General features: G+C 36.3%; 1 protein-coding gene across 1 annotated transcript in view; it reads left to right on the forward strand.

Moving 5' to 3' along the window:
* The window catches only part of SLC17A6 (solute carrier family 17 member 6), a 37,548-nt gene that overhangs the window by 9,328 nt on the left and 15,718 nt on the right, over window positions 1–12,502 (forward strand). The window contains exon 4 of the mRNA XM_065881679.1: window positions 12,234–12,348. Within this exon, the coding sequence (XP_065737751.1) occupies window positions 12,234–12,348 (115 nt within the window). The remainder of the gene's footprint in view (window positions 1–12,233; window positions 12,349–12,502) is intronic.

Raw genomic sequence — 12,502 nt, forward strand, 5'->3', positions numbered from 1 at the left:
TCCAATCCTCTCACTTTATCCACCAGGAAAGGAAATAGAGAATCAGGGAGGCAGTGACTGGCTCAAAGTCACAAAGAGATTGTGACTAAAACTCAGGTGTCCAGTAATACATGACCACAGGCTCTCTCTACGTTGAAATTTATCATCCCTGCCTCATATTATGTGCTTTATCGCAAAGTTCACTTTCAGTAGCAAGCTGAGCCCTCTGCTCTCTGAATGAGTGCCTGCAATCTATCATGTCCCAAATCCAGGACAGAAATCCACGAATCAGAGAGAGAAGGCTTTAGCAGGCCCAAGGGATTCTTAGATTTTTGTGGCAGGAGAAACATACTGTATTTTTGTGTGTGTACTGGCTCCCAAATGATTTGGCCATAACATGAGTGCTTCTGTTCTTTTCCCTGCAAAAGGCAAAATCCAAACTTGATAATGACTTAGACAAATAGTGTGATTTTTCTGGAGGAAAAAACATGGTATTTGGAACTTTTTCTCCTGATGCAGCCCTTTGGGAGTTTGAGCTTCTAGAAGATTGCCGAGGTTTGAGCGTGACTGGGATAGTTTAAAGCTTTTGTCTACAAGAAAGAAGAGGTTCTTCCTTGCAATTTTGATTGATACAGCTCAATTTGTACTACTGATATAAAAAAGAGAAGATTTATACTTAAAAATGAACAAATTTTAATACATGGATTATAGAACTGTTTACTAATGTGCATTTATGTAAGTGGAATTTGATATACTTTAGGTAAATATCTGGCTTGCCTGATTATGAAAATGTGAGAATGATCTTTAGGAAGATGAACAAAGATATTTTAAACACATCTTCATGTTTTAAGTCCAGAAAGAAATAATTTTACTGGTGTTATTCTGTCATTTTTCTTTCACAGAAATAAAATAATGAAGATGTGCTTTATATATAGTAATAAGCATTGGAAATAGATTCTTAAGTCTCATCACCAAACACTCTCTCCCTCTCCCTCTCTCCCTCTCTCCCTCTCTCCCTCTCTCCCTCTCTCCTTCTCTCCCTCTCTCCTTCTCTCCCTCTCTCCCTCTCTCCCTCTCTCTCTCTCACTCTCTCACTCTCTCTCTCCTATCATCTTTTTTCCTCTACACTTACTTATCCATTGTAACGTGGATTGCAAGCAGGGGTTTCTTAACACTTCCAGTGAGAAATATTTGCAAATTCCTTTTGGTGAGAAAATAATTCAGATTATTTTCATAAAGCCTGCTGCAAGAGACCACCATCCTGCTATGATGGAATTGGTTTATAGTCCTCCAGTCTTTTAGGGCCAGAGGTGACTATCTCTATTTCACTCATCTAGCTGCCTATCAAACATCTAGCCATCTTCCCATTGTGGGCTCTATAGGTTAGGTATCTGGGGCAATGCAGAAGAGGCCTTCTTTTCTTCTGACAAAAGAAAATACCCTTTCCAGGAGATGAATAGATGTATCTGGGAGGAGGGGTCCCTAAGGGCTTGCACGTGGTTTGCTGACACACGCTTCTCTCTCCTTCCATCCTCCTCTCCTCCCACCCTTACTAGGTCTGCCTTCCCCTGCGGCTGCCACAGCCTACTACTGCAGTGCAGAAGCAGCCTCTGGGGGGAGGGACGTGATTTTGAGGGAGGAGAGAGTCAGGTGGGCAGCTGGTAGAATGACTCTCCCGCTGCCATATGCCACTGTTGGGGCTGTCTAATTTCTCTGTCATGAGTGATGAAGTCATTTTTACAACATAATGAGGTACCAAGGGACCCAGAGGGCTGGCTTGTGCTTGTGTATTCCTTTTTTAATTTGGGAATGGGGGCATCAGATGTGACAAAGGGAGGCACTGGAGTCCTGATTTGATTAGATTAAATCCATTAAACAGCCTGAATCAGTCTATTCCTGCAGACCCTCTAGAAGAGGATTAGTGCCACACCTGGGGTGAGGAACACTAGATCCCTGTTAAGTGACAAGCCCCTACGCAAATGGAAACTGATTGATTGATTCCGGGAAAATAGATATCATCTGTAGAAATGACAAGTCACCAGTGTTCCTGTCACATCTTCCGGGCAAATCCTTGTCGGGTGGGCTTGATATGTGAGGTTGTTTGTGGCTATGGGTCATAGAAAAAGAAGATGACTGGGAATTTCACAGCTAACTCACTCTGGGTCACAATGAATGTTAATCATCAGGCAGGGCGTGATGCCGGTTCTCAGCAACTGCATTTGCTTTTCCAAACATTTCTGTATCAGGGATACTATATGCCTCTCAATTCTGGCAATCCGTTTGGTAATATAGAACCTCCTCTCCCTCTCTCTATCTTCTCTCTCTTTCTCTCTCTCTCTCTCTCTCTCTCTCACACACACACACACACACACACACACACACACACACACACACACTTCTTTTCCCTTTTTTGTCTTACAGTGTGAAATGATTATATTATCTTACATATAATCACTTTAAGAACACTGGAGTGTACGTGTGTGTGTGTATGTGTGTGTATATAACAAGCAGAAGAGAAACAAGTAAAATGAGGTTTTAACTTGAAAATAAGCAAATTGAATTCATCTTAGTATGTCATTTGCTGCAAGAGAAATCATGAGGAAAACAACAATTTTAAGTAGCTTTCAAGTGGTTATCGTTTTGAAAATCAATCTTAATAAGCAAATGGCTCTTATTTCATTTCACAGAAATTGTAACGATGTTCTTTGAGACATTTAGAGCACCCATCAGTTTCTAATCCTGTTCTTCAGGCACAGAAAACTTCAGATTTTTCATATTTAGTTTGCACATTTCTTTGCTTTTCTTTCTCAACCCAGTTACTTACTTATGTTTGCACCAGGAGTGGGTTTTTAAGGTAGCACTTTAGCTGCCAATTATAAGGAGAAGGGCTTTAAACAGAATAAAATATCATTTTAGTTGAGATTCATCTTATTACTTGGAACTTCAAGTTCAGCAATATTTATCTAATTACTAATTAGATAGTTTGACTATTTGTTCAGCAAAAGCAATATATTAGTTTCATTTATTGCTAAAAAATTCGTGTAATTTGCTAGAATTTTCACTGATGGTTTATTTTTATATATGGTATTAACATAAATATAAGTACACTGATATAAATATACTGCCTGATATTACATATACTGATATAAATACTGCCTGATATTATAGATAACCTAGATTTACAAGCCAGAAAATCAAAAATTTATTTAAAAATGGAAAAATATTTATTTGGGAGAATTTATTTCTAAAAAAGTTTTTTAATGTAAAATATAATATTTCTTTATTTTTCTTCACATTATTCACCTTTATTTGGAAGAAGCAGTGATCAGACCTTATGTGAGTTTCTTAACTGAAATGGATTATAAAGCAAAAAACAAAACAAATGGAAAACCCAGGCTATAAATCAGAAATTGGATTAATTTTACAAATGTGTAATTGGTTAATTATATTGAATAGAGTCTTAAATGTCTATTCTATAATCACCAATTCATTAAAACGTTCTCAGATAAACTACATTATTATTTGATATGTTTTAAAGTTTAACATTTAACCTATGGCGAGGCATTGAAAAATGCACCTGAAAAAATCCACAATGGAATTTCAAAAGACAAAAAGGTTGTAAAAATGAATCTGAAAAACAGCACAAATTTTCTCTTTGAGCCTCCTGATGTCAAGCAGTAGCATGACTGTTTAATTTATATGATGGAGTAGAGGACAGCCTTCTCCTAATCTATAGTTAAAAAGAGTCCAGAAATCTAGCTTTTAGATTAAAATGGGGAAAAATAGAAAGCCAGCTCCATTGCACGGAAACACAGAAGAGACACTCTAATTATGTGAAGTGGAAAGGGGTGAGTGAATTTCAGAAGAGCTTTTCAATCAATGTGAAGTAGATCATTCAGGTATAAAATTTCTACCTCACCCTAAACAGTACATTTGTATTGGGGGTGGGAAGAGAGAGGATATGAAATATAAATTGTCTTCATAATTGCCTTAGTTTTCCATTTCAGGAGGCAGATGCAATTAGAATTAAATAGAATAATAAATATATGTATCACTAAACTTTTTATACATATCATCATTCTTCCTTATAGCAACTCTATAAGGCAGACATTATTATACTTGTTTTACTGATGAGAGAACTGAACACAGAATAGCAGAGTTATTTTTCCAAAGATCACTATCTGGTAAGAGGAAGATCTGGCATATGAACCCCAGTATGTCTGATTTCAAATGATGTGCTTCTTTACTAAATATATTTTTCCTATTGAATAGATTTGTGTGTATGTTCTTTAAAAAAAACTATTTTATAGTCTCTTTTTAAAAAAATTACTATATTACTTAGTGCAGGGCTAGGTCCATAGGAAAGAGCAGCACAGCTGTGGAATAATTTAAAATATCTATTTATTTGCATGGTTTTGATTTTTAGACAAGTCTTTTGATAAACTTGAAAAACAGGTAATGCTGGGTAATATTTTCAGGGCAATATTGCTGTGAAATGTAATTGTGTGTCGGAGACTGGTGCTAGGGAAAATAAAACTCACATGAATATTAAATGTTTCTTAGTATGTAATCTATTTCCTGCTGTTGAATTATCAAAAATATATTCAATGCTTATATTTGTTTTTGTAACATCAAGCCAAACAAAAATCATGACTATCAAGCATAATACAACATACACAACTATGTTAAATATTGATAAATGGAGAGATTCTTTAAGAGAACAATATATCACCTCTGAAGCATTACCACCTAGTTTAATTTTGAAAGCAGAGCTTCAAAGACAGTGGTTTCAAAAGCTAATGAGGATGTTGTGCTGAACAGAAAGTGTAATGGCAGCTGGTTTCAGGAGATTCCACAATGTTGTCTGGAAGACTTAAGGATGAGGCCAGACTGGGTCATGTACTTGAACTCAGCAACTATTTCAAGTGAGGATTTATCCACAGGAGTACTCTAAATTCTATAGTCCATAGCTACCATCCTACAGTTATTCTATGAGAGTAACTCAGCTTCCTAGAATTCTTAGGATACCCAGAACAGCAGTTTGTCCCCATTAAAAACTCAAGAACAAATAAATGGTCAATTGATTTTAAGGCTATTGGGATAAAGAAAGCTCAAAGAAAAAAGACCTGTTATCACCTACATATATCTCAGGAAGGGAAGATTTCATTTCCCTCGATTTAAAATCTTTATAAAAAAGTAACTGGTGATCATTTCTTAAGAGCATGCCACAAGCAAAGTATTCTACTACCATCAAGGAGTTTGAAGAAATGAAAGACCTAGACTATGCCCTCCAAGAGACACAAATAACGTGGGGGATGGAGGAACACATGATATCTTGGGTTAAGTCTTATAAAAATGATCTACAGTGCTTTAGGAATATCTGAGAGAGGCAATTAGCTGGAAAAGAAAGGCATGCATGCGTGTATGGTGCGTAGGTATTGGGGGCAAGTCTGTGGGGATTCCAAGACAAGTAAAATTGATCTGAAGAAGGCTGTCAATTTTTGTTTGTTTGTTTCCTGTCAGGTATTTTAGATGGACTATTGAGGCACAGATTGAGAGGCTGACGCATTTTAATCAATTCTATATGCCCCAGAATGGGAGCTAGAATTCATGCACTTTAAGCTTCTAGAATTTCAGGATAATACAGAATGACTTTGAATCCGTGGTCACAGAAATAACATTATTAATTAGGGCAAAAATATTCTGGAAGAAAAAGACAGAGAATAAAACTTCTCTGAAAATTCTGTTTAATGTTAGAGAATTTCTATATCATGATAACTGATATTATAAACTATTTACTGTTAACCAGATACTGTCTCCTTTCATAACTGACTTATTTAATCTTCGTGATAATCCCTTGAATTATGAAGACATATTATCTCCATTTTACAAATGGAGAAGGTAAGGCTTAGAGAACTCAAGTATTAACAACTTGCACAAGGTCAGACATAGTAAGAAATTAGAGTTGGAAATTGAATTCATACAGTGTAACCATAGAACGTGTATTCTTAACTAATGTTATGTCATGCTGTTTATATGTCCCCGAGAAAAATATGGCAGCTGCTCGGTCAATTTGGTTAATGAAGACAATCAAAACCAGGTCAAAGAACTTCACTTTGGGTCTTGATCAAATGATCTAATTATGATTTATGTTTTGTAAGGGACATTGTCCTTTTCAGCAGGTGTTTCCATTCCACCCATGCTGCTCCCCGCTATAATAAAAGGTAAGGCTCTTACTTCAGCTGTGGTGACAAGCTCTGTTCTCTCTGGGCCTGTCCCTTGCCCCAGATCTGTCTCTTGTGTGATGGCTGGGGGAATATCTAGCATAGTACTGCTAAATCAATGATTCTAATATCAGGAAAAGCGACATCAGCCTCACCAGGGAACTTGTTAGAAATGCAGATTCTCAGGCACCGTGCAAACCTAGGGAATCAGAAGCTCTGGCACCCAGCACTCCGTGTTTGAACAAACTTCCTAAGATGCTGATCATACATGAGGAACTCTGGAAATCATAGTGCTGAACTATGTTATATCCTAGAACTTCTTTTCCATACTCAGTTTTACTATTTCTTCCACTTCTTTTGTGAAGCTTAGATTTTGTTCATAAAAAGACAACCCTCCTGAAATGGGCCTCTCCATTTAACTACTTACTTCAAAGCCAACTACTAGGTATAAATTAAATAAGTTGCAAGGATGTAAGTACAGCACAGAGACTATAGGCATTATTTTATAATAACTTTGTATGGAGTTTAATCTATAAAAATATTGAATCACTGTGTTGTACACCTGAAACTAATATAATGTTGTAAGTCAACTATACTAAATAAACAAACAAACAAACAAACCATAGGAAGGATAGAGTAGAATTCTGCTCTCACTCCCCACTGCTTTGACAATCCATCTTTCAATAATGTTTTGGTCTTTCAGAGTGTTGTTATTTTATCTGTTGCTGCTGGCACTATTAGTGCTAGTATTAGTTCTGTCCCTATTAAAGTGCAATAGAGCTTAGTGGTTAAATACCTAGGATCTACAATCAGACTGAGTCATTATAAATCATAGTTCCCCACTTAATGTCTATGTGACCTTAGCAACGTATTTAACTCACTGGGACTTGGTTATTTTATCTGTGAAATAAGAATAGTAGTGGTGGCCCTCTAATATAGTTGTTAGATTAAAATGAGAATTTAGAATAGTGTCTGGCACACACTAGCATAACACCATTGGCTATGATTATTTCTACTTGACTGACTCACATTTATGGATTTATTTTTATGTGCCAGGCACCAGACTAAGCCTTTTAGGTATATTATTTCATTTAGCCTCACAGCAATCCTATGAAATATAATAGATTAATATAATCATTGAACGACTAATACCTCTTAAATGATTAGGATATGCCAGACATTCTTCTGGATGCTTAATTTGTAATAACTCATAGGTTCTGTAAATATCCATGTTTTGTAGATGAGGAATGAAGCATAGATAGTAAAATAAACTGTTGAAGATCACTCAACTAATAAGTAACAGAAATGGGCTTTGAATCCCAGGTGTCTGGCCTAGTAACCATGCTCTAGACCATAACACAGCACTGCCCTTTTTATAGACAAGGAATCAGAAGCCTAGAGAGATTAAATAACTTTCCAGTCACATTTATTAAGCAATAAGGCTAAAGTTTTACAAAAATTTCTGTACAATATTTATGTCATCTTCTTTTTCTTTACCAACTTTATTGACCTTGGCCCCTTTACTCCCCTGCAAGCCTTCATCTTACTTGAACTTACATGCATGCTGGTCACCTTCTCTCTCCCTCACTTCATAGTTTCCTCTCTTCTCAATTTCAGTAAGCTTCATATTTACTTGACTTTAGGGGCATAATTGATTTCCCTCTATGATCACCCTAAACTCCATCATCTCCAAGATGTCATGGACTTATGGTCTCTTCTCTTGCCTTCCTTATCCTATCTACATTTCATCAAACCCTCTTCACAACTTCCCTTTTCATCACGTCACTCCTGACGTTCTTACTTCTATTCACGTGTACTACTGTGTCCAGCCATTTGCAATACTGCCCGAGTTTTTGGTATGTAATTTAATCTCTTCTATGTTTCAAAACTTTGCTGATCCATTTCCTCTTTGGAATTTCTTCATTCATTTTTAGATTAATCTTCCAAAGCCCAACTTTAAAGTTTCCTCCTGATGGACTTGTTTCCTGGTCACCCCAGCTGGAATGGACTTTTCTCTCCTTTGCTTTCCATTTGTACTCTTGTTTTGGCCTTTGGCATATGTTGTCTCTTGGCCACTTGTCTTTCTTTTTTTTTTCTATTACACCAAGGACATCCTTGCCTTTTTCTAGCTGCCTAGTTGCATCATGTAGATGAAAGAGCACAGATTTACAGATTTCTGTATCTGACAGTTCTGGATTCAAATATCAGCTCTATTGCTTGCTTTTTTCTTGCAGTCTGTCTCTATTCTCTGATTTATAAAATGAAAAGAAAGTATAACTCAGAGAGTTGTTGTGAGGATTAAGTGAATTAATGTAGGTGGAGAAAGTATAGTAAGTGCTCTGTAAATTGTAGCTCCCTTCTCCTCCACACAGTACCTTAAATATAGTCTCACAGAGGTTTGGAGTGTGAATGCATAAATGAGTGTTGAATGAAGTGGCTGCTTCAGTTTTGGCTGTATGTAGTACATCAAGAAAAAGTATAAAGTCTTCCCATATTGGCCAAGAATTTTGATAACCATAATTTTAATAACTTGGCTTTTGATTTGGATATCATTTTCATGAAATTAGAAAAGAAGACTAGGTTCTGAAAATTTCGATGGATTGTATTCTTAAATAGTTAGAAAAAAGTCAATCCATTTATTTATTTATTTATTTATTTATGGCTGTGTTGGGTCTTCGTTTCTGTGCAAGGGCTTTCTCTAGTTGCGGTGAGCAGGGACCACTCTTCCTTGCGATGCGCGGGCCTCTCACTATCGCGGCCTCTTTTATTGCGGAGCACGGGCTCCAGACGCACAGGCTCAGTAGTTGTGACTCATGGGCCTAGTTGCTCAGCGGCATGTGGGATCTTCCCAGACCAGGGCTCGACCCGTATCCCCTGCATTGGCAGGCAGATTCTCAACCACTGCGCCACCAGGGAAGCCCAGTCAATCCATTTTTATGACGCAATGGCCACTAATAATGAAAGTGGATTGTTAAACAGATTAAGAAAGTTAAAAGTAGGAAGCATTTAGAAATGTCACAGATTATATAATTGGAAACACTATATTCAGGGTAAGAGTGGAAAATAAACATCTAAAGTGATCTATTGACATTTTATCTCAGGAATAGTAGTGTGATTTCAAGTAGCTTTGTGAAGATGATTATTTAAATTTATGGCTAGAATACTGAAACACATTACTAACTACATATTATGTGCATAATTAGGTATAAACCCCAGTGACAAAACCCACTGACTTTGGAATCAGACTAGATTTGAAACAAGGCTCCTCTACCTAGGGCTGGTTAACAACTTGGGCAAGTGATTTCACTTATCTCAGGTTTAGTTTCTTCATCTATAAGATGGGTGTATTAATAATGCCCATGTCATTAGGTTGTTAGATGGTTGTGGGTTTTATGGCATGTGAAATGTTAGTGTCCTGTCTAGCAAGTTAAATAAGCACTTATTAAATTTAGCTCTGACTATAGTATGAGTTGAGTAACAAATAGTTCATAATTGATTCAGCTCTACTAACAGGTGATTTTATCCCCCAAGGGATATTTTGCAATTGCTGGAGATGGTTTTGGTTGTCACAACTTGGAGGCCTGTGCTACTGCCATATAGTACATAAAGGTCAGGGGTGCTGTTAACACGATACAATGCACAGGACTACATCCCACAGCAAAGAATTAACCATCCTAAAATATCAATGTGTGGAGGTTAAGAAACCTTGAGCTAAAGAATGGATAAAATTCATCTCTCTCTAGTTTATCTAGAGATAGCAGTATTTTAAACTCTTTCAAATAGGGAGAAAGAAACTGATGATTAAAAGCTATATTCATAGAAAATAAACATCATGCATCATTCTTTCAAAATAAGTACAGTATTAGAAAAGAAGACACATGTTAGATAAACCTGGATTTTAAAAAGTACAGTGTTTTTTTTCTTGTTGTTTTTATTTTTTTTGTAAAACTTAGCATGCAAAATTAGCACCTGGACTACTTATTAGAACAGATTTCCAGGCTTCACTCCTAGCACATTCTGGTTTGGAAAGTCTGGAGTGAGAAATCTACATTTTTAATAGCACTCCAGGGAATTCTAATGCAGCTGGTTCATAGATGACAGTTTGAAGGAATTCTTCCAAAGGGCTGAATGGGGTGGATGCATAACTCATATAGACAATTTTGAAAATCCTTTAGCACCATGTAGCTCTGGTTCTCTTTATCCTTGATGTCTTAAGCAGCCCCAGTCTCGTTATTATCAAGCATAATAAGCAAAATGGGATGGATCTACAGAAAGATACTCTCAACACTGGTTTTTCAGTATCAAGACAGCCTACCCATATGCCCAAAACTCCTGTGTCATTTGCACTTGCTGCCTTCATCCTCTCTGTTGTGTATGTTCAACATTCAAACTCCCAGAACAGGAGAAACATATGTTTTCCTCATTGGGCTTTGGGATCAGGTACCATTTACCACTAGGTCCAGGAAACTTGCTACATACATTTCCTTCTATCTAGTTCCTCTCAACCCTAAAGGAAACCTCCAAAGTGTTCTGGGGTTTGCACACAAGAACATGCGTTATTTCAGTCTTAAAAGAGGTGAAAATTCCTTTAACTTGAAAGTAATCAAGCATGAAAATACATTTTAAATCAATTTAAATAACAATTTTGGATTTTTATTTTATAAAGACAGGTTATGGGATTTTTGCATTTATTTTCTAAAAAATAAATCCATATTTGGCAGAAGTTTAATATCACTGCATGTGTGGCATTTTAATGGGAATAATCATTTCTAGGAATAGAAAGTTTCTATTTTGTGCTAAACGTTTAGGAAATAAGTTATTCTTTGACTCAAACTCAAAGATACCTATTCAGCAAACAGCACAGAGGAAGAATGGAACAGAATATTCACCTCCTGAGTGACTAGTTACCTCTGAAGAGAAGCCATTGAGGACAGGTACATATTAGGCTACATTAAGTAAATAAATGTATTTGGCCCAGTCTTTGATTCATAGAAAAAGAGCTGATCCGCTTCAGCCCTTCATAAAGCCATTTCTCAAATTTCAGGGGCAAATTAATAATGATCAAGACCCCTTTCAGAAACTCATGTCTTTAACAGTTATATTTCAATGTGCCCTTGGAAAAATGAGAGCTTCTGTGAGGCAACTAATCTTGACTGAATCCAAGGCTCAAAGTTTGACTTGAAAAAACTTGCACAGAACACACAGCCTAGCTCATTAGATATAATGTGTCCCCAAATTTCTTTGCCAGAAAATATTTCTAAATTTACCCAGTTAAGGGGATGTTTTTCTTGCTTGGTGTTAGCATTATGGAAGATTTTTCGGTTGATGATGGAATGGAATTTTTACTTGCAGATGGATAAAAGTGTTAGCAATTTTGAATTATGGTTTATATGTATGCAAGGACAGGTGTACCTCAGACAGAATCCCACCACCTACCCATCTACACAGAAAGACAGACAAACCTGAGATAGATATATTAAGTGATCATGATTTCTATTATAAACATGTCCTGAGGGAGCTGATCATGAGATTTGTTTCATAAAATTTTATGAGTGGAATCATATTTACCATACTTCATGGTATCACATGAGTTACAATTCCATTTAGGCATTTATTATTTCTTCAACAACTCTTCAGTGAGTATCTACTATGTATCAGGCACTGTGCTGTGCATTAGAGATACAAAAGTGTATCTAAAAAACAAGCTCTTGCCCTTAAGCACCTTACATTGTAGACTGATATATAGACCAAAAACATATACAATGATTAATTATCTATTTGCAATTTGTAATTAGGTCTGTGAAGAAAGTGAAAAAATTAAGTATAACCAGATTTATTGGGTCCTTCTTTTATTTCTTGTGCTTCAAATGATGTAGCAATGCAAGGTAGTCCAAGTATCTATTTGCAGTGGCTAGCCAATCAAGTTCAGAACATTCTTATTCTTTTAGAATAAAACAGTGTACCTTAAAGTTGCTTGCAATTAACCTTGATCTGAGAAATGTAGATCTATTAATTCCTTTTATTTTTCAGGGTTTTTGGAGCTGCCATACTTCTTACCTCTACCCTGAATATGCTAATCCCATCAGCAGCCAGAGTGCATTATGGGTGTGTCATCTTTGTTAGGATACTGCAGGGACTTGTTGAGGTATGCAACTACAGGATGACATCATTTTAAGGTTGGCATGCTAGTAAGAATCAGAAGATTATCTTTGTTTTGATCTACAAATAAATATATTTTATTAGGTTGTGTCTACAGAGTGCTAAAAAAATTGGAAAATTAGAAATCAGATGTCTTTAAA

Source organism: Phocoena phocoena, chromosome 8 (assembly GCF_963924675.1).
Source record: "Phocoena phocoena chromosome 8, mPhoPho1.1, whole genome shotgun sequence".
NCBI classification, from domain to species: Eukaryota; Metazoa; Chordata; class Mammalia; order Artiodactyla; family Phocoenidae; genus Phocoena; species Phocoena phocoena.